The sequence below is a fragment of the Pelecanus crispus genome, chromosome 6 (assembly GCF_030463565.1).
Source record: "Pelecanus crispus isolate bPelCri1 chromosome 6, bPelCri1.pri, whole genome shotgun sequence".
Lineage (NCBI taxonomy): Eukaryota > Metazoa > Chordata > Aves > Pelecaniformes > Pelecanidae > Pelecanus > Pelecanus crispus.
In genome coordinates this window covers 62,099,834-62,126,548 of record NC_134648.1, presented here as the reverse complement: position 1 = coordinate 62,126,548, position 26,715 = coordinate 62,099,834, and the positions used below count along the sequence as shown (strand labels likewise).

Below are 26,715 nucleotides of genomic sequence, written 5' to 3'. Positions count from 1 at the left end.
TATTTCCTAGTTTGTGGTGTTGACCTGGCTGAGAACTGAAGTACCAGGAAAAAGGTAATCGTCATTTGACTCTGCTCCCTTACCCAACTTCCCATGCAGCTGCCTGGGTGTTAGCACCAAGGCAGGCCACCTCTGCAGTAACTAGACTGCTATGAAGGCCATTGCATGGGCAGTTCATCTCGCCTTAGTCTGTGCTACTTGAGATGATGGCCTCTGAAAAAGAGCTGTGCTCCTTCACCCTCCTTGCTTGCGCTGGTGTAGCAGCCTCTCCTGACCCTTCAGTGATGATGATTCAATTTGTTAAACTACAGGATAGTAGTTGCATTCTATGTCTTGGTAGGTTGGGTTTCTGCTGGTTTAGTGAACAGAATCCGATCACTGAGGTGAGACCAGCTGAACTTGTTACAGCCGATACAAGGAAGAGAGATCTGTGAAACTGCCCTTCTGGTCACAGTGACCCACTTCAGTTGTGTCATTGAACTACATCTTTACTCCACTCTAAATTTATATGCAGAGACTTTTGTGCTTATACCTCATAAGGTGGAATTCTCATCACCGTAAGTACATTTGTGTAGGGTGCTTTGTCAAGAAGAGCTTATTAATAGAAACCTCTAACCTTTCAAATAAAGGAGGTGGCACATGGTAAATATTGCACCAAGTAAAGTATGAATTGTTCTGTTACATAATGCGTGTATTAAGTTTTCAGTAACTTGAGAGAACATCTTGCATGTATCTGTAGAAAACAAAAGATGTGCGTTTACTGTAAATAATTGATAAGACAGTTGTGCTGCTTGTCTTGCTAAGTTTTACTTTTAAGATGAAATAAAGCATGCAGTCAGAAAAGTAGGACTTTGCTCATACTTTGTAAGTGGTGGCTTCTTAATGTAATGCATGTAAGCTAATATCAGCATGGTGTGGTCATGAGATTGCAATTGTTTTATTAGGGTGTGCAAGAGGTGCTGGGTCTGAAATTTAGATTCATTCATATGTTGCTATTGAAATTTGGATGAGCTCAAATTTGAGATTTTCTTAATCTCTAGTTTGAAACTATCTGAAAAATAAGTGACAATATCAAAGGGTTTTTCTGAGCAGTCATAATTCTCAAACTATTCTACAAAAAATTATTAACTCTGCTTTTTAGATTATTCATCATACAGTAAAATAAGTAGATTTTAGCAGTATTTACAGCTTTGTTATGGAATGAAAGAATCATTGAAATTTTACTATTTGGAACTAGTGATTCATGTAGAAGCCTGAAACAGTTTTTCCATTACTGACGTGCTTCAATATGTGATTGCCATTTTCTGTGGCTTAAATGGCCTCTACAACACCTGCAAAATCTGGCCCTGGACTAGGAGTACAGAAAAAATTGGGTACAAATAAAGCCATATTAAACAGAGATTGTATTCTGTCGTGTTTGTTGCCATCCATTTCTCTACAATGTTTTGACATGTATCTTGGAAGGTCCTGTGCTAATGTGCTGTAGGTTGGCTAGAAGCAGACTCTTGAGTAGCTCTTCCATGTTCACTGCAGTCCAAGGCAGATCCACATCAGTTCGAAAAAAGGCTATTCTGCCCTTCTCTAGCCTTATCCTGCTGCCTGCCTTGGGCAGCTGTATGTGAGTCATATTGGGCGAATGGTTTGGTGGGAGGAGATGGGATAGACAAGTTAGCTTTCACCTGGAAATGTTTCCTGGTTTGACATACCACGTGAATGTTAACGATGATCCAGACAATAGAGTGGAGCGTGGTGGGAAGGAACAAGGAGGGACTCTTTCAGCAGCAGAATGGATTTCCTGGATTAAAGTGGTCACGTAGCTCCCCATTCAGTTCTCTCAAATGTCTGGGATGTCAGACAGTCCCAGAGAAAATCTGAAATTCAGAGCACCTGTATATGACTTGATGTGCATGTGTCTTCTGGGCTGGGTATGATCATATTGAGGAAAATAAAAGGACCGAAGATGAAACTTAGGAAGGCATTGGGTAAGAGTAGAAAAGATTCTTTATTGTGGAATAGTAATCTTTTCTTTGCATTTTTTTAGCAAGGCTTAAGTGGTAGGAAAGTACCACCTTTGAAAACCTTATGAAATTCAAGTAGAAGCAAAATCTGGTATTCCAGTCTCTTCAGAAAGTGATGACTTGCAGACATTATTGGGCTTCTGCACAATAGATTAGTCAGGAAGTCTCTAAGGCTGAAGAGGCTGATAGACCACCAGGGAATCCGTGGATGGAGCATAGTCTGCTGAAAGAGCTGGTAACCTTAAGGAAAGGTTAGAGAGGCATGGCAGCTTTCCCTCTCGCAAACAAACGTAACAAGTTGGAAGGAGGTATGAAAAACTGGACTGCAAACTGCAGTCAGGAACATAGTTTCTCTAGCTTTCTTAATTCTCCCATGAGAGTTGGGCTAGAACTTAAGCTGCTGCTCAAGTGTTTTTTAAATGGCCTGATTAGCACTCATAAAGGTGCAGGCTTTCTTGTTCAGAAGTGTCATCTTGCTTAAAAAAGTCTGTCTGTGTCCTAATAGCTGTATGCTAAAGTGTTAAGTATTGTGAAGCTGCACCAAGCTTGTGTGGATGGTAAGTCACTTCTGGGTTTCCCAAACTAAATGCTATTCACAGTCATATTTTTCTTCAGTCTTAGTACTAACAGTTCCATCTTCCAAGGTCAACTTCAGTATCAAAAAAACCCAACCAAAAAACCATATCTGAATTGGTTCTAGATACCAAATTGTACTTTCTAAATTATGGATCATTCCATGACAGTAACACAACACGAAGATGAGAAATTGGGCAGTGAGCTTCCTCCTCTGTTAGATCTTGGATATAAGCTTCCTCTCCCTTGTACTTGCATCCATTGTAGCATTAGCCTATGCCATTACCTTTAGGTCTGATTGGTGTGTGGTTTTTATTTTACCTGACCATTATTTTTCCATAGGTAAACTACTGTCTTTTGTGTGTATATATATATGAGTACAGCAAATAGTCATTTGGTCTTTGTTCTTGGATATGTAAGTCAACACTTACTTCCTGTCACCTGCTAGAACTCTGTAGCTGTCTGGTTCTCAGAGAAGCATGGTGGCTTTGACAGGAGTTAAATTGGCAACGCATTTTGTCGCTTGGACTACTCGGAACCATCTGTGTGTTTCTCAGTACTTGTCTGTACAAATCTTCAGAATTATCTTTGGTGTCCTTCGATTGTAAGCACGAAAAGCAGTGAATGGGCTAGTCAGGCAGATAGCCAGCTATTTAGTGTTTGTGGTAACATTCATCAACAAGCTGGCAAATGGTAGCATATTGCTGCGGGTCAAGTCTTTTCTATGTGGTACTTGCTTTCGGGGCTTGCCACACAAAAAGAATAACAGTGAACACAGATGATGTTTCAAGGTAAATGCCTTGCTCTTCTGCTGGCAAATTTAGTGATGCTAATAGGATCAGCACCAGAACTACTACTCAGTATTTTTCTTCAAAACATTTCCCAATGCCATTACCCTTTAGCATGGTGATAAATTTTTCATGCACTTATCGCAAACTAGTATACAAATTCTAAATGCCAGGATCGGTTCTTCTTTAACTGATAAAGCTGCTTGTTTAGCAAAATGCAGAAGCTATGAGCACTTGGTCTTGGTTTAGGCCTAAAAGTAATGAAGGTTTTATCCTTTTAAACCTTTGAGGATTTTTCATGTAATTATCTAATCTAAATCTTGTCCAAACTCATAGTTCTGTTAAGTGCCAGCAAGGTATCTGATTGAAAGTGGTCAGGCACTCTTACTTTACGTATGTCAGAAGGCTTTCATAAAACAAAGCAAAATCCATAATCGTGGCTGCAAATGGATATCTTTGTGTGCTACTTCTTCAGAAAAGTTTGAGGAGGTTTTTTTTTAAACATTTGTATACCAGATTAAGTATCACAATACAATATTTAATTTAACAATAGAGTTACCACTTACTCTCTTGAAAAATGCTGACAATCAGCCTCAAGAAGATTCAGACTTTCTTGGTGTTGTAGTAGTGTCTGTTTCTGCTGGCATTTCAGTTCAGATAAATACTGTTGGAAGAGAACATCTTAAAATTAGGAAGTATTGGCTAGCAAGGCACTATAAAACTGGATGGCCTTGCTCGGGGGATAAAGGGGACTCTGACAGTGCGTGAAGCAGTGTCCTGTGTCAAGAGGCTGTTCTGCAAGGGCTGTAAGCACTTTGCAAGAGGTAACCAGGTTGTGCTTCTCAGGTTTTTAACCCAGTGGAGCTTGTGTCATTGTAATGATAACCCAAGTCTTGCACCACTGAATTTGTCTAATGGATGTTGATGAATGATGAAGAATCAGATCATTGAGCAAGAGGCAGACAGGGTAAGTGAAGTGTGTGTATGTATGTTACAAAAACAGGAGGGAGGGCATGGCAGAAGCTAAAGGCCCAGCAGAAAATGTGTCAGAGAGCACAGAAGGTGCTTTTGCTTGTAAACAGCAGAACTGTGGTGAAGTTTGGCTTCCTGTAGAATTGGGATCTACGTCCTTTACTAGGCTCAGTTGAATAACGCCCTGCTCTTCTCACTGTTCTGCCTGCCCTTTCTTCCCTCTTGTGTGTCAGTACCTCTCTACTGTGCCTCCATGACTAGGGACAGCAAGGTATGTCTGCTTTGCACCTTAGCATCCGCTGGTTGCCCAGCTAAAGCAGGTGATTGCTGTATTCCTGCTGCAGCCTTTCCCTTAGTGGAAATGATACTGTGGGTGTCTTTCCTATTCGCTGCCATTTTTTTTATAAAACTTGTAGCAACTTGGTATCTTTGGACAACTTCAGTGAAATTTGGTAAGGGGGATGTTAAGGGTCTTCACTGAGATCAAAAGGTACCAGGCGGGAGGAACGGACACAGAGTGCCAAACAGTGTGATCACACATACCTTATTTCCTTAGGAAACCAGCCTGAGAGAAAGCATTCAGAAGGGTGGACGGTAAGAGGAAACAGGCCAGCACAGGAAAAGGGAGGCAAGGATCTATAATTGGAAAAATTAAGACTAGAGTTAACAAAGGATGGAAAAATTTACATTTCTAAAATACAAGGAAAATTTCAACAATCAGGTAGCAAGAGGATTGTACTTCTTTAAAACTCAAGTGTGGGTTGTAACAGGTATTTATCACCCTAGTAAGCAGGTTGGGGCTACCTGGGTGTGGGTATCTCCCAAGACATGTATACAAGCACTAACTTGTTAAACCTGTCAGCCTACTGTTTTAGTAGCAATATCACAGGAATGCTGTTTCTTTGAAAAGGGTGCACAAAGGGCAAACAAGTTACTTGATTTCTAGAATGTAAGTTAAGAGGGATGGTTGAGGGAAATGGTAAATCTTGCTGCTCTTTCATGTTCTTCCTCCAAAGAAAACATCTTCAATAAAATATTGGATCTGCCTGGTGGGAGTATGGCTCCACAGACAATTATCTGCGTCATTTTGTTGTTTCCCTGACATTAACATTTTGCAATTCGCATAGTTTCCTACCACAATGTTTTGTAAAGGGGATGAGTAGATAAAGGGAGCGTGGTGGCAGATGAATTTCTGTATGACCGGACAGTTTGGACATACCTTCTGGGGAGATCTACCTGGATGTTATCAGCATGTTATGTAATGACTTAAACCCCAAATAACTTACAAGATCAGTTCTGAACTGTGAAACTATCTAGTGCAAGGCAGTCCAGTATATGAATACGTTGCCCAGAGAGGCCATGGAGTCTCCATCCTTGGAAGTTTTTGAGACCTGAGCAATGTGGTCTGAAATCAATATTGACTGTGATTTGAGCAGGAGGTTGGACTAGTGACCTCCTGAGGTCCCTTTCAACCTGAATTGTTGATAGAGACCTGTAAGTCTGTGTATTCTTTTCTTGCAGTTGTCACATTTATTTAAAACTTGAAGCTGCCAATGATACAAAACATCAGATGTTCTTGAACATTTGGCAGCTTTGACTCAGTGATTTTTGTGACTCTGAATTTCTGGAAACTCTCACTGCCTAACAAAATACACAGGAGTCCCCAAATTAGAGCCATTGGGTAACTCCACCGCTGAAGCAGTAGTTACTGTAAACCCAGCAGGTAGTCTTTTGTCCACTGTAATGTAAAGGTGCTAACTTTTGTGATTCCAGATCGTAAATTATTGACGTAAATTGAATGGTTCAGAATCTGAACGGAAAAGTAAAAATCCAAAACATACCTCAACACTTCTCATTTTTAATCACATTCTAGCTTGGGAAAAGTTGCCCTATTATTCTTTGAGGGTGATGTTGACAATATTAACAGCCTTCCCTGACCTTGCTTTCAGAAATGGGAGGAAATTTGACATACACTTCTGACCTTGACAGAGACTGGTGTGCGCCCATTCCTGGGGTAGCAGCGCAGAGTGCCCAATCTGCCATGTCAGATCATCTCCACTGGCATTTCCTGCAGCTTTTAGTCGTTCTGAAACAGTCTTCAAATATCTTTTATCAGGTGCCATAATACAAATTGACTGCAGCGCAGATGCACCAGCTCACAAACCTAAATCACAAACCTATTTACCTGTAACTGTGCTTCAAATTATGTTTTCAAATTATTCAAATTGATGTTTTCTTTTTGTGCAAACAAAATATCCTGGTCCCATCTATCAGGGGAAGAGGAGAATGTGATCGGAATAGAATTTGTTTGTGGGTGGAGAATTATGTCTTTCATACATGCTCTGGTTTTCGATGAAGAAATAAATGCTGGCATTTTACTTCCTGTTATGAACATTGATCAAAAAATCGACTGTTACCGTTTTGTATTATATTCTTGACAGCATACATTTCTTGGATCCTTAAAATTAGTTGGGTTTGGTTTTTTTCTTTGGTTCTTTTCTTATGGAGAACACCCTTCTTCCAAACAGGTGTAAGTACAATAATGCAAAACCAGCTTGAGAGAAAAGGCAGTGACGCATACAAATATATTGCACGTATTTGGGATAGAACACCTATCCCAAATTCTGATTACAGCCTCACAGTCATGAATAAACAAACTCTTGCAATTACTCTCAGCTAACGTTACCCTGACAACAGTGTATATATAACAAAATTCAGTAATCACTGCCAGCAAAAACCCCAGTACTGCTAATGCTTCTCTTTGCCAGGATGAAATACTTTCATTAAGTATTAAGTCAACTCCAAATCAGAAGTCCTGCTTTTAATATTAGGATCAAAACTAATCAGTAAAGTGTAATTATTCATTGCAGTAAATGGAGAGCAGTTTACTTTGAGCTCCCTGTTTATAAAATAGCGACATGTAAATGGAGAAGCCGGACCTTTCTACCAGTTATGTAGTGGTGGGTATATCACTGGGCATCATTCTGGCAAGCACAGCGAACACAGCTCTCTGATACTTTTTGGTGCAAGTTTCTGCTCACTCAGTTTTGCCAGTTCTGTGTATGCTACTGATCTGGATATTAGAGGGCTGAGGAACAGCAACCTCCTGGGAGGGAGCAGGAAAGCAAATTGAAAATATTTTTTGATTTAACTTACTAAAAGGTAAAAATTGCACAATCCAGTACTTAAAAGCAGCAGGTCACATCCTTGTGTAAACAGGGTTCTACTCCAAAATGCCAATAAAGCAAATATCAGTTTAAATGAATTCCTGGTCTGTTGCCCCTTCTGAGCTCTGATCTGCTGCATAACCTCTGTTGTAGTTTCTGTGATCATGAGATTCTGTGGATATTAGGTTTTATTTTCAAATTTTATTTACTTTTAAGGAATCTTAGATGCCTTGACAAAGACTTGAATTTTTCCATTTCAGGGGAAGTCCTATCCAATTTAAAATTTTTCTGTACATTCAAATATATGTGTTTGGTGCTTAGCTTTCCAAGAGAGAGACCACTGAAGTTGCAGTGTTTCTCAACACCAACACCTGACAAATACTAAAAGCCAACATTAGTTAAGTGCACAAATAGCTTGTAAAAATAGTAACTTCCCTTTAGGAGGGAATACTTTTTTCATTTACATGTATTAAACTAATTCATTTTAATATGTAGTACTTTGGTTGACCAATTGAGATGGAAAAAGCAGGACCAACCTAGGACTCTTGCAGTATTTTTAATTGAAATGGTGGTAAAGAGAATGAGGTCTGCTAATCCTTCCTTCTCAAAGGATACAATTCCTAGAAGGACAGCATTAATGCCCTTCTCTGCAGACGCTATTTCTTCTGCTTATTCAAATTTAAGTACATGCTCTCCTTGATACATAGTATTTATTATCTTTTAAAATAGAAAACTAATTGAATTCACTTGCTTTAATACAACTTGATGCATTTCTAAACCAAATCTCAATTTTAGCAAGGTGAATTTGATACACTTCAAAGCAAGCAAAGCTGTAGACAAAATAATAAAATATTTTGTCACCAGTTGACAAAACAAGAAAAATTTAAGAAATGGGGGGGGAGGGGGGGGGGGGGAGTTAAGTGTATAAGACAGGTTAAAGTTATGTAGGTTTGTGTCTTCCTGCTTTGAAAGTTGCTTGTGATCAATTTACAGCAGCAGGGGTTTTTATAAATACTTAAACCAATTATTTTGGTATTCTGTTTACTGACTAGAATTATTGCTAAAATTGGTTATTTCTTTCAAAAAAAAAAAAATTATTATTGGGTTAGTATCCCCCCAGAAGTAAAGTTACTGGATTTCATTTCCCTTCCCATTGAATTTTAATAACAGAAGCTGGTGTCCTGCAAAATTAGACTAATGACCTGCATTTTGTAGTAGTGATCCATAACTTGATAATGGAACTTTCACATTTATTTCTTATCTGTAGTTGTGTTTCCTCGATCTGTCCTGATTTGATAGGAAGGGAAGGAGGCAAGAGAACCTTGCAAAATAATTGAAATATGTATCACAGCCATCAGCAGTGGTATTTACTTGTATAGATGTCTGATTGGACTGGTATAGGTCTCTAACTGGTTTGAGCTGGTGTTGCTGGGTAAGTTTGTTAGAAACAATTTGGGGTTTGGGGATGATAGTCTCAGTGGCCTTGTGGTGGGGGAGACCGTGGTAGGCATTTCTGCCCAGCTGAAATGGGGAATCTGGCAGAAAAGCTAGTAGAGTCTCGTTCTTAAATTTTGTACTTTGGATAGACAAGAAACATCTAGTGAAAGGGGTATTACTTGTGGATGAAACTTTTTCGATAACATCTCTCCTGAGTACAAAGCAGCAACATGGCTCTTCTTCAGTACAGCTATTTCTTCATTTTATTTGCTGTTATATGAATTTTTGCTGAGAGGTTTTCAGGCTTTCTTGGTTAGAATTCATAGTGAAGCCTAATCCCCAGTTCAGACTTCTGTATCTTCTGTGTGTTTGTAAGGTTTGGTTTGTTTGTGTTAGCATCTGAAATACATCCTCAAGGCAGTGACCCCTCTTGTAGGAATTCTGTTTGGCTTATAACTCATTAGCTTAATCATAATGTAAGGTAAGGTAAAACAGGAGTCTGGGCTGAATTACAAGTAGTAGTTCTGTGATGTTTTATTCAGTTGCAAATGGGAAAAATACATGTGTTTAAAAATGTCAATCTTTTTAGTCCAATAATGTTTGTGATGAGGTGAAGAGCAGCAATCTTTTTTGCACTTAGTTAGAAGCGCAAGCTGCTGTTTTGTAGATGCCGTATTTGCTCTTGTGCGGTTTAGCTTGCACCATTGTTTTTCCTTACTGGTTTGGTCTTCATAACCAGAGTAGTGAATTGTAACAAATGTTGTATCTAAACAGTAATACTCATCCTGTGATATGCTAGAAATAAATAACATTATGAGTGGGAACTAGAGAGGAGAAAATTGGTGGGATCTGCAGGTACAGTGGAATTTATCAACCAGCTATTTTGAGAAATGTCTAGAATCTAGTTGGACCACCAGAATAAAGTAAATCTAGGTTAGTTAATTGCTGGACATCTTTTAGGCTGCAGCCCTTAAATATTTGGTCTAATTGAGATCTGGTAAATGTTGCTTAACAGAAAAGATAGTTCAAAGTAAACAAATTAGCCACAGATCTTGTAGAAAATTACTTCATTGCTACTGAGTAGAGACAGCTATCTCTTGAGAGTGGGTTGTTAAAGCTTTAGCTGGTACTAGGTGAAATAATAAAAAGCAAAGCTGAACTCTGCTTAAAAAGCGATTCATTCTAGTGGATGAAGGATAGGACAGATTTTCTCTAGGGTTTACCAATAATGAATTAGGTCTCTGCCTTTCACATGGTCCTTCACTGACTCACAAAACCCTAAAGAAAGGGGGGGCAGGAATCTGCTTTTTACTCACTGGCAGCAAGGCCGAACCAGTCATAGGATTGAACATTTTTTAAAACTATAAGTGTTAATTAAATAGTGTAATTAATATTTTTTCCTTCTGTAGTTCTAGTAGTAGTTGAAAAACTACTATTGCACTGGGTATGCAATGGGTACTTTTGACCTCTAGTTTATGGATTATTTTGGCTCACAATATTTCTCTTCATAATCAAATTTTTTTTTTTCCCCCTTTAAACAGCAAGACCATTTACAAAATTGGTAAAGGAAATGCAACTTCATCGAGATGACTTTGAAATTATAAAAGTGATTGGAAGAGGTGCATTTGGTGAGGTAAGAGATTTTTACTCTCAGTTGTAATAATGCAACTTTCATCGCCTGTGCATCTGATTTCTTGCCACAGTTGACCTGTACTTGTCCTAAAGATTCACACAGATGTGTTAAAATACTTCCAAATGTGGGATGTAGCTAGGTACTAGTGAAGGGTCCCTTTGAAGCAGGGTATTTAGTGTCCAGTTCTGCCACTTCTGTGACTGGCTCATTCTGACTTCAGTGTAGCAAAACAAGTGTCTCTTCAATGTGTGTATGAGCAGGGTGGTCCCACCTAGCAGCTGCACAGCTGAATTTGGGACGTCTTCTCCCACTTGCCGTATGTACTCTTCTGTGCTGCTATAATTTAACACAGAACTGAGCTGCTTCTATGGTAGGAACGCGGAGGCTGCTCCACCCATCTGCCTGTCTCTGTAGCAATCTGGTAATATAGAAAGACGCATTTGGCTGCCTCAAAGGCTGTTCCCTGTCATCTTTGAAGATCAAAGGCTGCTGAATCTGTTTTTTGGACAGCAAGTTGAATCATGCTGGGATGATAGGAACGCCTTGTGTTCTGAGGACTCGCTAGTCCCAGGACCCTGGACTGAAGCTTTACTTCTTAATATGTTTGATGAAAGTCTCATCAGTCACAGCAGTCTGATAGGGCTTGCCACTGGCAAAAGCATTCATGAGCATGTCCCCTCCAGTAGGCATAGGATACCTGAGACTTCTGGAGAACCTCAAAGACAACCCTTTCAGCATTTAAGTACATGTAAGTAAAGCCATAGCTGTCAGCAAAAGAGGTTATTAACTAGGGAACTTCTAGAAGTAAAAAAAAAAAAAAAAACCCTTAGATTTCTTTCAGGAAGCTTCTTTTAAGTAGTGCCACACTAAAGGCAAATGTGGGGACAGCCATTAGCGGCTCACTTCAGCACATTAGCACTTGGTTACAACTTCTGCTGCCGGTGGCTAAGGCTAGGCTTCCTTATCTTCATCTTCTGTTGTCTCCACAGAGAGCAGGACTGCATGCCGTGCAGAGCTTTCCTTCCAAGCATGGTGTGCCCTGGGCATGTCAAACTCTGTCACATAGGGTTTGATTGTGGGACATGTGACAAATGTATCACAGTGTATTGGGTTTGCGTGGCAAGGTTTTGGTAGCAGGGGGGCAACAGGGGTGGCTTCTGTGAGAAGCTGCTAGAAGCTTCCCCGATGTCCAATAGAGCCAATGCCGGCCGGCTACAAGATGGACCCACCGTTGGCCAAGGCCAAGCCCATCAGTGATGGTGGTAGCACCTCTGGGATGACATATTTAAAAAGGGGGGGAAAAAAACCCACCAACGGGGGCACAACTGCAGCTGGAGTGAGGATTGAGAATATGTGAGAGAAACGACTGCAAACACCAAAGTCAGTGAAGAAGGAGGGGCAGGAGGTGCTCCAGGCACTGGAGCAGAGATTCCCCTGCAACCTGTGATGAAGACTATGGTGAGGCAGGCTGTCCCCCTGCAGCCCATGGAGGTCCATGGTGGAGCAGATATCCACCTGCAGCCCAGGGAGGACCCCACAGCGGAGCAGGGGGATGTGCCCAAAGGAGGCTGTGACCCCATGGGAAGCCCACGCTGGAGCAGGCTCCTGGCAGGACCTGTGGCCCCGTGGGGAGAGGAGCCCAGGCTGGAGCAGGTTTGGTGGCAGGACTTGTGACCCTGTGGGGGACCCATGCTGAAGCAGTTCATGAAGAACTGTAGCCCATGGGAAGGACTCGTGCTGGAGAAGTTCGTGGAGGACTGTCTCCCATGGGAGGGGCCCCATGGTGGAGCAGGGAAAGACTGTGAGGTGTCTTCCCTGAGGAGGAAGGAGCAGCAGAGACAACATGTGAGGAACTGACTGCAATGCAGGAGGTAGAGAAAATGGGGAGTGAAGTTGAGCCCAGGAAGATGGGAGGGGTGGAGGGGAAGGTGTTTTAAGTTTTTGTTTTATTTCTCATTACCCTACTCTGATTTGACTGGTAATAAATTAAACTGATTTATCCCACCTTGAGTCTGTTTTGCCTGTGATGGTAATTGGTGAGTGATCTCTCCCTGTCCTTGTCTCGACCCATGAGCTTTTTGTTATATTTTTCTCTCCCCTGTCTAGTTGAGAAGTGGAGTGATAGAGTGGCTTTGGTGGGCACCTGGCATCCAGCCAAGGTCAAGCCACCACACACAGGCAGTCCAGAAACTAAGCTAGAAAAATGCCAGGACCCTACTCAGCCTAGGTTCAGAAAGCAATGAGGTTTCTATGTGCATATGCACTTGGTAGTGGGTGAAGTAATAGCTTCATATCCACATAATTTTAAGCTACTTCAGAGACTGCTTTTGAGGAAAGTGGACACCTAAGACAGAAATTAGTGTTTCAAGAACATCTCTTCTTCTGTACCATCATCTAATGATGTGATGACGTAACGTAGTTCACGGGTAATCATCATGAGCATAGCCGCTGAAGGAACTTGACCATTTTAAGTAAAATGCCCAGATAAATAGTAACATCTTGACCTGTAAGACAGAAGTTCACTTTCTAGTGGATTTTGAACTTGAGTTGCAACATTTGTTGTAAAAAAGGAAGTGTTATCTTAGAGTAGTGGAAACACTGCATGAAAATCAGTTGGTTTTTTCACTTGAGTGTGTGTTTTTAGCTGGTGTGTATTATTTGAACATGGCTTTTAGAGAGAAAAGTTACTGCAAAGAGTTTGGCAAGAAAAAGCAGAAATGGGGAAAAAAAATTGATAAGTCTAAGGAAGGGCTGAAAGCTACAAATTAAGTCCAGAAAAGAGGTCTCTGCAGAGAGGTTTATGAGTAGATAAAAGGCCTAGAGAATCAAGACAGTAGTAGGCTAACTGTCTATCTCTGCGTTAGGGTTTTGATTCAAAGCAGTGGCATGGTTTTGAAGAGAGTGCCCCCACTTACTGCAGAATGATTTTGCTGTGCATGAGCTGGATTTCTTTTGGAGGAAACTAAACCAGAACGTCCATTCCAGGTGTGCACCAAATGTGCTTCTGGCCCCAAGCAGTACATAAGAATCACTCACTGGGTTTGACTCTCCTAACAGCTTCAAAGCATGTTTGGTCCAGGAGACCAGGCTAGATACAGTCTGAAGCAAAACTCCTGAACTGCGTGCAGTATAGATGGGAAGGCTCAGCACAGGCTACTTTCATCTGTTGTTCTGGTCTTGCTGTGCCAAATTACTTGCTATAGTGGCTGTGAGCAGTGATACCTAAAGAATTTTAGATTAGTGTTTTGGCAGTTTGTCTTTTGGTGGGATTAGAAGTGATTTCTGGATCTTTTCAAAACTAGACTTGTGAATGCTATAGCTATCAAAAATGGTTTCAGGTCAAGGGAACCCTTTATAGCAACTTGCAGATGGAGCCAGTGTTGGGAATGCCTTCACACAGTATAACTTTAAGGAAGGGCTGTTTTCCATAGTACTTGCTCCATTCTTTTTCAAAAAGATGCTCTTCTCCACTGAAGGAATTGACCAACTGGAAATCTCAGTACAACAACAGATGAAATATTTATATGAGCTTCAAGAGACTTCAGTTTATACTTGCTGGGAGTTTAGGATGACTGTAGCTTTGGATCAAGAGTCTTAAAGTGTATAAAAGAGAGAAATTCTGGGTGTAAATTTATATTAATAGTGTTCAGAGTGCCTGAATCAACAATGTCTTTCATATTCTTTCATTTGGAAAAGCATGAAACTTAACTAAAGCAATTCATACATCCCATCCCCCCCAGTGGAAATGAAATTTCACAGAAGTGAAATGAGAAAGTATCTTGATTTCATCCTAATGTTAGAGCTGTGAGTGCTCACAAAGTCAGCGGTGTCAGTTATCTGTCAATATCACCTTGTCTTGTTCATCTTTTATTTATAGAAGTTTTAGTTTATAGTTGTAGCAGCTTGAAACTTTTTGATCAGTTTAAATTATGCAGGAATCACTGATTTTAAGTTCTTTATACTTCAATCCCACTTGCTAGAGAATATTTTGTGCTTTTTGCTTATGAATGAATCCTTTGACCCTTGTGTATACTACACTGCTATAACTGTCAAATATTATAGGCATTATAAAATAGTAATTATATAAAAGTTGGCATTCCATAATAAGAAAATAAAATCTAGTTTCTTGAGAGGGACTTGTGGCATCTGACTTGTATAAAGTGACACTTACTGAATAGGGGAGCTGTAAGTAATTTTTCCACAGTGCATTCATACATACATACGTACATGATGGGTGGGTTTCTAGTGGCTATAAGGTTATTCATTAGTTCTTGTTTAAAAAAAACCAAACAAACTCACAACTATCTGCTGGAAATAAATTTTAAATATGCCTATAAAATATTTGTTAGAATGCATAAAGAAATTAATCATAATTAAACTAAACATGTTCCTATTCGGTAGTTTAAATTACATGCTGAACAGCTAAACAAGCCAGACTTCAAAAAGGATGAAAATTGCATTCCATTCCTCTCAGTTTAGGTACTTTGGACTTTTTGGAGAATGCCAGGGGCTTTAGTCTTACCAAAGAACTTTTGTATAAATCAGTAGCTTTGAAGAAAGATACCTTAAAGAAAATAAAGGCATGGTATTAGTTATTAGTCAGGATCAGTGGTCAATTTTTGCCACACAACGTATGAGCCAAGGAAACATGGTCTTTGACCGGAGAGAGGACTGAGACCACATGTAAGCTTGTCCCTGTGAAGATAACTGCAAAATCAGTATCTAATTTAAGGCAGGTTTATATAATCACTAGTACATATCTGTACTGGCATGTCAGTGCCTTTTTCTTTCTTTCTCCTTTTCAAACCAGCAGAACTCAGCCTGGTTCTTTACACTTTTTCCAGCAATATGAGAACAAAACCCAACTGGTAATCCAAAACCACCTGAGTGAAAGTTCCTACAGCATGGGAGATCTGAGAAAGCTAGAGAAGAAAAATGTTTCTTAAAGTTCTCATTGTTATACTAGGACAAAAATAGCCTAGCTCAGAACCTAGAGATTTCTTCTCTAGCCACCTGCCAAAACATGCAGTCCTTCTTTTCCCATTAACTAAGCCAGCTACTTTGCATGCAGGGTAAACTGAATGTCCTTTACAGCAACATTTAAGGCTCTGACTCCTGGAGTCACTGGCTTGAGAACCTAACTTAATTTTTTCACAAGTTTCATAGTTATGAAGAAAAGTTTGACATTTTCTTTGAGTGCATGACAGTTAGAATAGCATGTAATTTGAAATGCTATCTGTAAGAAGGATAAACTACTCATGGCTTGTTCCCCATCTCCTAGGGTGCATTTGCCTGGGTGGATACCCAGCTGGGTGGAACATTTTTGAGAGTGCCCTAATGTTACTTACAGTCTTTCTTTTTTGCAGGTCATATAGGTAGATAGCTCATGTGCAGGGGGACAACCTCCATGAGAGGTAAAACTAATAATAATAATTAAAAAGCCCCCTGAAATAAAATCAGAACTAAAATGGTTTTCTGTAATCTTAATTCTGGTTTCTGTTAATAAAATTAATGTAGAAGTCTGTCTTTGTAGACGAGAATGAGTATGTTGTATAGGGTGCTTCAGCGTGTTCAGAGAAGGGCAACAAGGCTGGTGAAGGGTCTGGAGCACTGGCCTTATGAGGAGCGGCTGAGGGAACTGGGGTTGTTTAGTCTGGAGAAGAGGAGGCTGAGGGGAGACCTTATCGCTCTCTACAACTACCTGAGAGGAGGGTGTAGTGAGGTGGGTGCTGGTCTCTTCTCCCACGTAGTTAGCGATAAGACGAGAGGAAATGGGCTCAAGCTGCGCCAGGGGAGGTTTAGACTGGAAATTAGGAAAAATTTCTTTACGGAAAGGGTGGTCAAGCATTGGAACAGGCTGCCCAGAGAGGTGGTGGAGTCGCCATCCCTGGAAGTGTTCAAAAAACAGGTAGATGTGGCACTTTGGGACATGGTTTAGTCTAGTCTACCCTTGACTGGTTTAGTGTGGACTTGGTAGTGTAGGTTAATGGTTGGACTGGATGATCTTAAAGGTCTTTTCCAACCTAAACGATTCTATGATTCTATGAAGTTTTTTGTTAACTAGTGAAAGTACACATTCTTTAGTACAAGATTTAAAGAATATGAGCACAGAATGGAAAACTCCTCCAGCTTTTAGGCCTTTAAAAAACCACACCAAAACAAAAAACCTAAACCCATCTGTGGCTTGAACTTTGCATGTGCCGGTGTACTCCTTCTGTCTAGAAACACTGTGGACCATTATTTGAAAGGAAATAATGTCCTGAGAACCTGTGCTTGGTGAGAGTGTGCCTAGCTGAGAAACTTATGGCAGCCTAAGATGTGCTTTCTGTGTGCTTGGTGTTTGCTCCTGCATGCCAAGGGAACTGGGAGTACTAGTGCTGCGGTATGGGGAGAGGGATAGGAGGAGAATCCTGTGTATGGGGACTGTCTGGCTCTGAATATTTGCACTTGCTCCTTTGCAAACTTCATCTGACCTCTTAGTAGTGTACTTGTAAGACTTTAAGATCGCTTTTCCTCATTTTGTGTAAAGGACCATTTAGGCACACTGCTGTAGATTAACGCATTTCAATGAAAAGCAGTTGTTGAAGGAAGAACCGTGTCAAGATGTACCTTGTTTGAGAACTTGGATTGTATAATGTGGCTGACACCTCCTGGAAATTTGGCAGCATGGGACTAAAACAATTGTTTTCCTTCCCTTGTTTGTTAGCGAGGATTTCTTCAATGAGCAACACTTAACTGTGGTTGCAGCGGAAGGGTGGAACTGCTTGGTCTTGCTTAGCACAAAAATAACTAAAACTCTTAACATGCCCCACCTAAGTATTATTGCTCTGGATGGATTAGAAATACCTTTTCATAAAAATGCTGCTGTGTACAGACTTGATCTGTGTAGTGTTTAGTAATAGGACGTGTCACCTTGACTCAGGATGCTTAGTCAGAGTCTTAGCTGGAATCAACAGACGTAAAAATCTGTTTCTAGAAGAAAATAAATAATGGTTGAGAGAAAAGATTGATGCCCTGTGTACCATGGGTTTCTGATAAATTATGTGGTTCCTACCGAGAGATACACTGGCTAAGGGTGCAATGAGACTCAAAGTGAATATGCAAAAGCTAAGCATCCCGTGGACTGTCATGCTTGACAATGTGACGCAGAGCTGTTGGTGCCTTCTCCACCTTGTAATTGCAGCTGTATGGTACTGAGTGTAACATTTTTATGTGTTTCTAGAAATTAACCTGGGGCACAGTGATCCTACAGACTGCAATTAAGGCTGTCTCACCTATTCAGAAGCTTTGGTGATTAGTATTAGGTACCCAGCAGGGACTGTGCCTTCCTGCATTGTAGATTAACAGAATTCCTACGTATTGCATGCAACGTATGACACTATTCATCCAGCTATTCAAAGAGTCGAAGGGTTCAGAATATGATGCAGAAGAAATATTTAATTAGCTTTGCTTTTCCACAGTCTGCTTTTCATAAAAAAATATCAAAGCAAGCTATTTTCTGCTGTGGAAATGGACGAAGAAAGAAGCTGCTTTGTTTTGAAAATGCCTCAAAAGAGCTGGTTGCTATCTTAGTCCTCCCCAGCTCTGTGTCTGTTTGTATGGCAGCACCAAGTTACTATGGTGACAGGCAGGTTGCAAGGAGCTGGAGAGACATGGTTCACTGTAGTGCCGCTGCGAGACCAGCCATTTGTCTCTGCGATCCCCCCGATTGCTGAGGAAGAGCTTAGGTGTTATTCGGGGCCCTTACTCTTCTTTTGCAGAACCTTTCTGGCTGGCACTTGTAAGTGATTTCTTACTTGCACGACATGAAGATCCCCGCCGTGTGTTCAAAAAAATGATTTTGCTTTGGAAATGTGCACCGTGGCATATGAACCCTACCGAAAGACACTCTGGTTGCTCGTTTTAAATGTAAAATAGACATAAAAAAACTGATAGAGCAGTCCAGACCAGTTTTTCTCAAAGAAGCAGTATTAAAACTGTTAACTAACGAGCTATATATATCAAAGACTTTTCATATCCAAGAGTATCAGGAGGATAAAGCAGTTCCTGCAGTGTTTTTTTCAGTAGCTAGTGTCCAAGGTATCAATAGCATGAGACAGAAATAGTCGAGTAAAAGTGGCATATACAAGCTTTAACTGGGGGAAATGACTGTAATATGCAATTATGAATCTGGTAATAAGACATTACAGATAAATTGTTTACATCTGAAATGACATTTTGTCTCTTCTCCCGGTTGAAAGGCTTGTCTAAAAATCTCTGCTCAAATGTCTAAAGCCATTCCAAGTTCCTGCCAAAGGTTAATACATGGTAATTTTACATGATTTTATCCATGTAATTTTATTGCCCATTAGCTTAAGCAGATCTCTTACCTTTTATCATCCTTATTACTGATGTTCTTCCTTCCAATTTTATTTGCAGGTAGCATTTTTTGACTTTTGGGTGGGTTTTTTTTTTTTTTTTTTGAACAATCAGAGCTTTTTCTATTCCCACGGTAGTATAAGAGGCTCTTTAGTTCCTGGATCACCTCAGTAGTCCTCCTTCACACCTGCTCCAGGTAGTTTATTTCTCTGGGGTGCGGCTGTGTGTGGAGTTTCCAGTGAGTTTGTATTTCTGCAAGGTAGTAACGTTTACCCCTCCCTAGTGGTGTGTATCTGCCTATGAAGTCCATGAATTCCAGTGTTTGCCTTTTTCTTAACTACCTGTCGTTATGAGCTGATTGCATGAGGATTATCACCTATATGTCAGTGGTGGTGTTGCAGCTGAGAACTTTTTACATTTGAGTTTCACCTTATCCCTGCAAGTCCAGTCCTTGAGGATAAGTTTTACCTGGAAGTTTAACGTGCCATGAGCATGAATAGTGTGTTAGGTGGCTTTTTTATCTTGGCTTTGAAACTCATGCCAGCATAGTTTCCAAGAAGTTGAACATCAAAGAATTTATAAACTTTCCAGTAGAAAGTCTTTTTGTTAACTATCTTAATTGCGTTCTGGAAATCCAGTCTTGCATTTAAATGATTTCTGCACTTTCTTATGCCATGCTTATCGTTTACATAAAAGAACATTTGTAACTTAATACTGCTTACTGATGTTGATCATGTCACTCAAAGGGCAGAGTACAGTGGTGGGAAGTTCTGTCATGTTTGTAGAGGGTGATTTGGCTCACATTCCCACCCTGTAGATTTCATCAGGGCGTGAGGAAAGGTGGAACTTGGCCTAGGCTGGCTTTGCACATTGCCACCCTAAATGTCAGTATCAGGTGGCTTTTGAAGACGAAAATGCAGCAAAATACTTCCGTAAAACAATTCAAGAAGCAAAGTACTAGCTCTTGCCAAAATCTAAAAATGTTATTTTAGCAAAATTTATTCCATTTCTATTTTATTGCAATACAAGTGAAACAGAGCTTTGAGGCAAAAAGTACTGGAAGAAAATGGATGGCAGAAGTAATACAAATCTGATAGGGTGTTGTGGCATGTAGTTACCACAGCTGGCTCTCGCTTATGCTTTAGCCCCAGTTCTTACACATTTTTTGACATAAATATGTCTTACGTTGGTTGAAGTGTAGCCCCTAGGATTCATTAGGCTTTCTGAGGTCCTTGAGGAAACATACTTATCTTTATTGCAGTGTCCCTGTTGCCGTGAATCTTGAGCATGACGAGTGACAGTGACAGTAGTCAAATCAGCCGGTGACAGCATGGACCCGCGGGGGCTTGCCTGGAAGGGGGGCTGCAGTGGAGGGGGAACGCCTGCATCTGGAGTGTTTCCTTAGCAGTGTTTTAAGACTTGGTAAAACAGTCACCTAAATCTCTCTACCAAACCACTCTGGGATTGTTGAGTATTTGGAACCCCCAATTGTCCCTTCCAACCTAGCATAATGAGATACAAATTGGGTAAGTTTTAATTTTCTTAATTTGACACAGGTATCAAAGATAGTTGTTCTGGGTCAAAGGTGTGTGGATTAGTTAGTCATAGAATGCTTTGGGTTGGAAGGGACCTTTAGAGGTCATCTAGCCCAGCCCCCCTGCAGTGAGCAGGGACAGCTTTAACCGGATCAGGTTGCTCAGAGCCCCGTCCAACCTGACCTTGAAGGTTTCCAGGGATGGGGCCTCCACTACCTCGCTGGGCAACCTGTTCCAGTGCTTCGCCAACAGTTAGCCCACATCCCGTCCCTTTGGCCAGGTAGAGAGGTGTAGGAAAAGTCCAAGGTCAGAGCAGAGCTGATCCCTCCCAGCTTCCAGCGGTTGAGGGGTCAGGGACTCCCTAACCACACCTGTAACTCAGTGGTCAGTAGTCTCTGAGACTTCTGCTACATGTGTTACTTGGGTATTAAGCATGTATTTAAATACTTTTTGAATACTTAGCTGTCCATAGCAGCCTGTGGCCGAGTTCCAAAACTGACAATAATAATGTCCTTAATCTTGCCACCTTTTTATTTTATTTGAAGTGTTTCAATTTCTGTGTTATGAGAAACAGGAAATAATTGTTCTCTGTTCATCTTCTCCTCAACATCTGTGGTTTTGTATGCCTGTCGTAGCTGTTAGCTCTTCCAGGCCTGGAATATTTTAGTTATATTATAATTAAGTTATATTCTTTTTATATGTATTATTTATATATTTATATCATATACATTATTTATATAAAAATTTAGTTATATTATGATTATTAATAAAATTAATACATCTTCTTCAGAAGCTACTTTATACCTCTGCTTGTACCTTTTTTCCTTTCATTATCCTTAGCGTACTTTCTTTTTTAACTTCAATTACAGTGTAAGTTGTAACGGCCTTGGAAACAAAGAGTAAGCATCAAAATTAAATTCTGATCTTTTACAGTCTGTGCATAACATGAGCACTTGTTTGGCCAGTAGACTTTTAAACTTTGAAGATAGCAGCAGTGCTTTTTGTTCTTAAACTAGGCATTTGCAGCAGTGTACAAATCTGCATCTTTTGGAATACCTCTGAACACCGAGTATTTTTTCTTACATTAGTAGATGTGGTGGATTGGTGTGTAGCATAAGAGCCATCATATTTAAAACCTGACATCTTGCGTGGTTAGCATAATTGCAATTTAAGAGGTTTCTGTTTGATCTTGCAAAGTGGTCAGTGTGGTTATTGTAATTGAATTTGAGGTATGCCAGAGAAAGAGGAATTAATACAAAAGTAAGAAAAAACAACTACACAGCAGCATCTCAGAAACAGCCAAAGCATTATATGACAAATGTAAACTTAGAAATACTGCCACCTGATGAAGAAAGTAAAAGAAAGCTAACTCGAGGAAGCGCTGAGGTGTTTTATGGAACAAAGGGTGTAGGATTTTTCGCAATATTGCAACAATATTCTTGCTTATAATAGTACTGATTTTATCAAAGCATTATTTAGTTTGTGTTTCCCTGGTTCAGTTCCAACATCAATGAGGTTTGGTTTTTAAATTTATGTTTTCTTTAAAAAAAAAAAAAAACCAAACCCTAATGATTAGAATGGGTTGAGGAGTCAGGTCTAGTCAGGCCAAAGTTCTGTTACTTCTGTGAGGCATCTTCTGCACCTTTTAGGTTTCTTTTCAGAGGTAAAATTCTTGGGGAATTACCTATTTTGCTGTATGGTTACATGAACTTTTCTGTTGGCACAAGAAGCTGTCCCACTGTGCCCCTTAAAACTAAAGCAGCAGTGTGTTTACTGGTGCCCTAACTTGATGGATCACTTATTGTGAAAATGAGTCGACTTTCCTTTTATTCATTCCACTTTTTCTTCCACAGAAGACAATTCTCTTCCTCCAGAAAGTTTAAAATGGGTTTTTTTTTTAAGCAGTCCTTTCAGTTGAAAATACATAGCACTAATATAGGTAGCACCTGGGGAATTGCTAAATAGGTCCTACAGATTTGGCTTCCTTTTTCTTTTTTCTTTTTTTTTTTTTCCCCTTTGTCCAGGCCTGTTTTTATTCACCACTTTCTGGTCTAACATTTGCGCAGCTCCTCCGCGATGTCAGGCTCTCATCCCTCCTCAGCAGTTGAGCACGCTTCAAACTTCCGTCAGCCTGCAGTGCTTTCAGACAGTGATGGCCTTAGATAAAGTGCAGTAGATGCATATCTGGGTTCTGATTTGTGCACTATATTTGTACTTAAATGGCTGAGCAGTTTTAGTGTTGTGGTGTAATAAAACCTGAATGTTGCTACTTCAGGGCTGGAAGAGCTAGGCTTGCAAATTGCTTCTGCCCCAGAGCTTTTGTTCGTCTGCAGCAGGTAATGGTGCTCAGTTTGGTCTGTCCCTTCAGTGGAGATGGGGGTATCTCCTGAGTCATCATGTTCTGTGTGGAACAGAGTTTAAAGTGTGTAGCAAGGAATGTCAGCATCTTGTGGTTTCCCAAAGCTTTTAATGTGCAGTTTGACTTACAGTGTGCCTTCAGCTGTATCAGGCAAATAATTCAATTAAATGTATGCAGAGAGGTTGTTACAGTGGCTGTTAACTGCAGGGCCGTGAAGAGGACAGGAACAAAGCTAATGTTTTAGGCTGTTACCAAAAGTCAGTGTTGAACAGTTCCGAATGTCCCAAACAACCTCATGTGTTCAAATGAGATGTTCTCATCTTACTCATCCTTCCCCCGCAGCACGAGCAGTGTCTGCGGGAGGTGTTTGTAGCCCAGGAGACACTGGGATGTAATGGAGCCGTGGATGTTCTACATAGCTTACAGAAGTTTCTTCTTTGTGCTGTGTCTTTCCCAGCTGTGTTTAGGGCCAGATTCCCATGTCTTTCCTGTGATGGTACGTGCCAGTCCTTTTCTTAAGATATGTTTCCATTACACAACTCTGTGTGCACGTGTGTACTAGGTTTTGATCACCTGTTACGTGACCTGGTGAGTGGACCTTCACCCACCGAGGGGTGGGAGGCTTAAGTATGCATCTGCAGAGTCAGGTGTCTGTCTAAATGTGAATATCCCATTCTTGTGTTACTGGAGGAGCAGTCATCCCCCCGCCCCTCATCTGGAGCTTCTTTACTGGTAAGGTGCAGGGAGGTACTATATTTCCCTCTTCCCTCCTCAGGACTTCTGACTTTGTATAGTTTGGCTCTGCTTGATGCATTATTCCAACCTTTTTTTATAGTTAGTGTCTTCTTAGAGTTGCTGCAGCTCCTGAATCCCTTATAGATGAGAGTTTTTCAGCAACAGAAGAGGCGAGCTGATGTGATTCCTGTAACTTTTCCCACTGCTATTTAGAGCTCTGTTAAAAGCAATGAAAGCTGGTTGGTTTTCTGTGTCTGAAATAGAGACAAGCTGAGAAGCAGCAGAAACATTCAAGCAGTCCGCGTATAGTCCTGTGAATCCCTGCTTTTCTTTGCTAACTGGAAGAATTTTGTGGAAATGGTGGCTTTCCTATGAGAAGAATTAGTTTTGGTCTTGGAGAATACAAGTCTTGGTCAAAATAAAGTCTTTGCATTCCTAAGCCTTGAAGTTTCTGTATGCTGTTTTTTCTTCCACTGTACAGCTATGTGCGCAACTACTGCTCATAATAGACCAGTCTGAGCAAGCCTAATACACAGGATGCATAGTAAAATGCTTCAAGCAAAATGATAAATAAGTAAATGATACTGTTTTTGCTTCTTTTTAAATATCTGCATATAGTACACAAGCATGTTAATTTGCAAATATCTTTCAAGTTTCTGAAACCTGAAATGTGAAAACAAATTAGTCAAATGTAGTTTATTTTTATTGACAGCAGCCTTCCTCGTTTTCACAGGCTGCCCTTTTAAATGTCACTTCGTTGGCTGAAGGCATGGTGTACAAGCATCGCTTGTTCTTGGCAAACAATGCAGCTTTACTCTGCATCTTCATATGAAAAGCTTCATACCCCTCCTGTATCATCTTCCGTGTGCTTGATCATAAGCACTTGACCACACATGGTGTGCTGTGCATCAAGTACATCGTAGTAATGCAGGAGGAATACAGAAGGAGCAAAGAATCAAGCTGTAATTTATCAATGTGTGAGCTGATCGCTGATGACTCCTTAGTACCTTACTTTATTAACATTTTGCTTAAATATTGTATATCTCTGACCATGTTTTTGTTAAATATTTTCTTATTTCAGGTTGCAGTTGTTAAAATGAAGTGTACAGAGCGCATTTATGCAATGAAAATTCTAAATAAATGGGAAATGCTTAAAAGGGCAGAGGTAAGTAATATGGTTTTCTAACACAGAGAATTTTTAAAATGGCATTAGGAAAATTGCATTCCAGATTAGGAAGAATTATTTCATGAGCATATGAGCTTCATTCTTTTTTCTTTTTTTCTTAAGCTGTTTTAATGCAATCAAGTCTGACAGTCCCTTCCAGGCATCTGTTGTTCTCAGCATTACTGTGTATTCGTTTACCAGACAGTCTGCCCTAGTTCTTACCCCGAATTTATTGGCCAGATTTTTGTTTACAATAAAGGCAAGTTAAAGACTACATGAAAACTGAGATCGTGCTACTATGACATTCACAGCTGTATACAAAAACATTATGAAAAGGTCTTTTTTCTCTTGCATTCAGAAAGCATACATTAAGGAGCTTTGCATCCTACAGTTTGTAACAGGATTGATATAACTGGTGAACTATAACTAAATACTTTGGAATCACGGATTCCAGATTGTAAAACAAAATGTGTTAAAAAGGTAAATCTGTTTAAAAAGGGTATTTTTGATGAAAGGAGATGTACATTGTCACAACAAATTATGCAAATGTGAATGGATACTTCACAGATAAGGAAAGGGCCTGCTGAGAATATGCCATGGGAAGTGGCATATTCCTAGAATACCTACTTTTGCACTGTAAAGGAAAACCTTATGGCAAATGTAATATTACATAAATCGGGAGTTAAATGAGCAGTAGATGTTAGGGGAAAATACATGTAGTGCATCAATGCTTGCAGCAGTTCTGTTAAGGGGCGAAGGCTAGCCGCTTGCTGAGGACTGAGCCTGCTGACCCTTCCCTGTCCCATTCTTCTGTCCCCTTCCTGACAGCTTCTCTCCCCCAGCCTACCCTTCCTAGGCCCTCCCTTCCTTTCAGTGAGTCAGTGCCAGCTCTTTTCCTGTGAATAAATCTCCTCCCTCGTGTTAAGCCCCTCTTCACCACTGCCTTTGCCTGATTTAGTCGCACTCCGTCCATCGGTCTGTGCTCGTTTTTCGAAGCGGCAGCAGCCACTGCCACTCGGCTGTTCTTTGAGCTGTCAGCAGAGTTCATGCTCCTGGCTGTGCTGCATCAGCAGGTCTGCATTGAGCCTTCCCCTGTCTGGCGGAAATTTGGTGCCCTTTCTACACAGGTTTCAGTTGGGTTAATTCATTGGTCAGTATAGAATTGTTTGAAACCCAAATGCTTGTAGGGGGCTCCCACACTCTAATGGAAATACAGCTATGCTGGCTTACTTCAGTCATTTTTAAAGTGACAATTAAATGGGCTACCTAAATAGCTGAAACTTCTACATGGAGACATATCCTGAGAAGACAGCTGTTTGCAAATTGTCTTCAAATTATGCAGCTAACCCCTCTTACCTTCTCAGGCAGCAAGAGGTGGAAGATGGTTATCCACCAAGAAAGAGGTATAATGAGGAATAGTTTTCCCAATACACAATTAGGACAAGTAACAGTCCAGTTAAGTTCTCTCACTGATTTTCCCCATCTACAAAGGACAGTAAAGGAGCTGTCTTCTCTGCTGTGCCCCTTTGTCTTTTCCTGTTTGGTTTGCTTGCTTGATTTGGCTTTTCTGGATAAGCAAGACTTTATAACCTGCATATCAAGTTCATAAAACATCTGGGTGTTAAAATTTCCCAAGTGTGGTAGAACTTGTTAGGAAGCCTGCAAGAATACAGTAGCCTCTTAAGTGGGCAGTTCCACTGAAAAGCAGACTTTGGGTGTTTTATTAGCCACTGTATGAGTGGTCTAAGCAGCATGTCATTACACTGGTTTATGTTTGTTTTGTGAATTGTAATATGAAGCATGTTATGACTTAGTAAACGTAGCAAAAAAGTTATCTAAACACTGCTTATTTGTGTACTAGCTGCAAGAAAAACTAACCATGGTTGGAAGCCACTAAAATAGAGGAAAGATTAGTGAACATCAGCTGACATCTGTAAATGGGTAGCAAGAAAAAATAGGCATGCCAATTATGTTG

General features: G+C 40.4%; 1 protein-coding gene across 3 annotated transcripts in view; it reads left to right on the top strand.

Annotated features, from left to right (window-relative positions):
- Positions 1–26,715, top strand: part of CDC42BPB (CDC42 binding protein kinase beta) — a 97,924-nt gene that overhangs the window by 18,914 nt on the left and 52,295 nt on the right. For all 3 annotated transcript variants that reach the window (XM_075713133.1, XM_075713132.1, XM_075713131.1), the window contains exons 2-3: positions 10,497–10,588; positions 24,657–24,740. In XM_075713133.1, the coding sequence (XP_075569248.1) occupies positions 10,497–10,588; positions 24,657–24,740 (176 nt within the window). The remainder of the gene's footprint in view (positions 1–10,496; positions 10,589–24,656; positions 24,741–26,715) is intronic.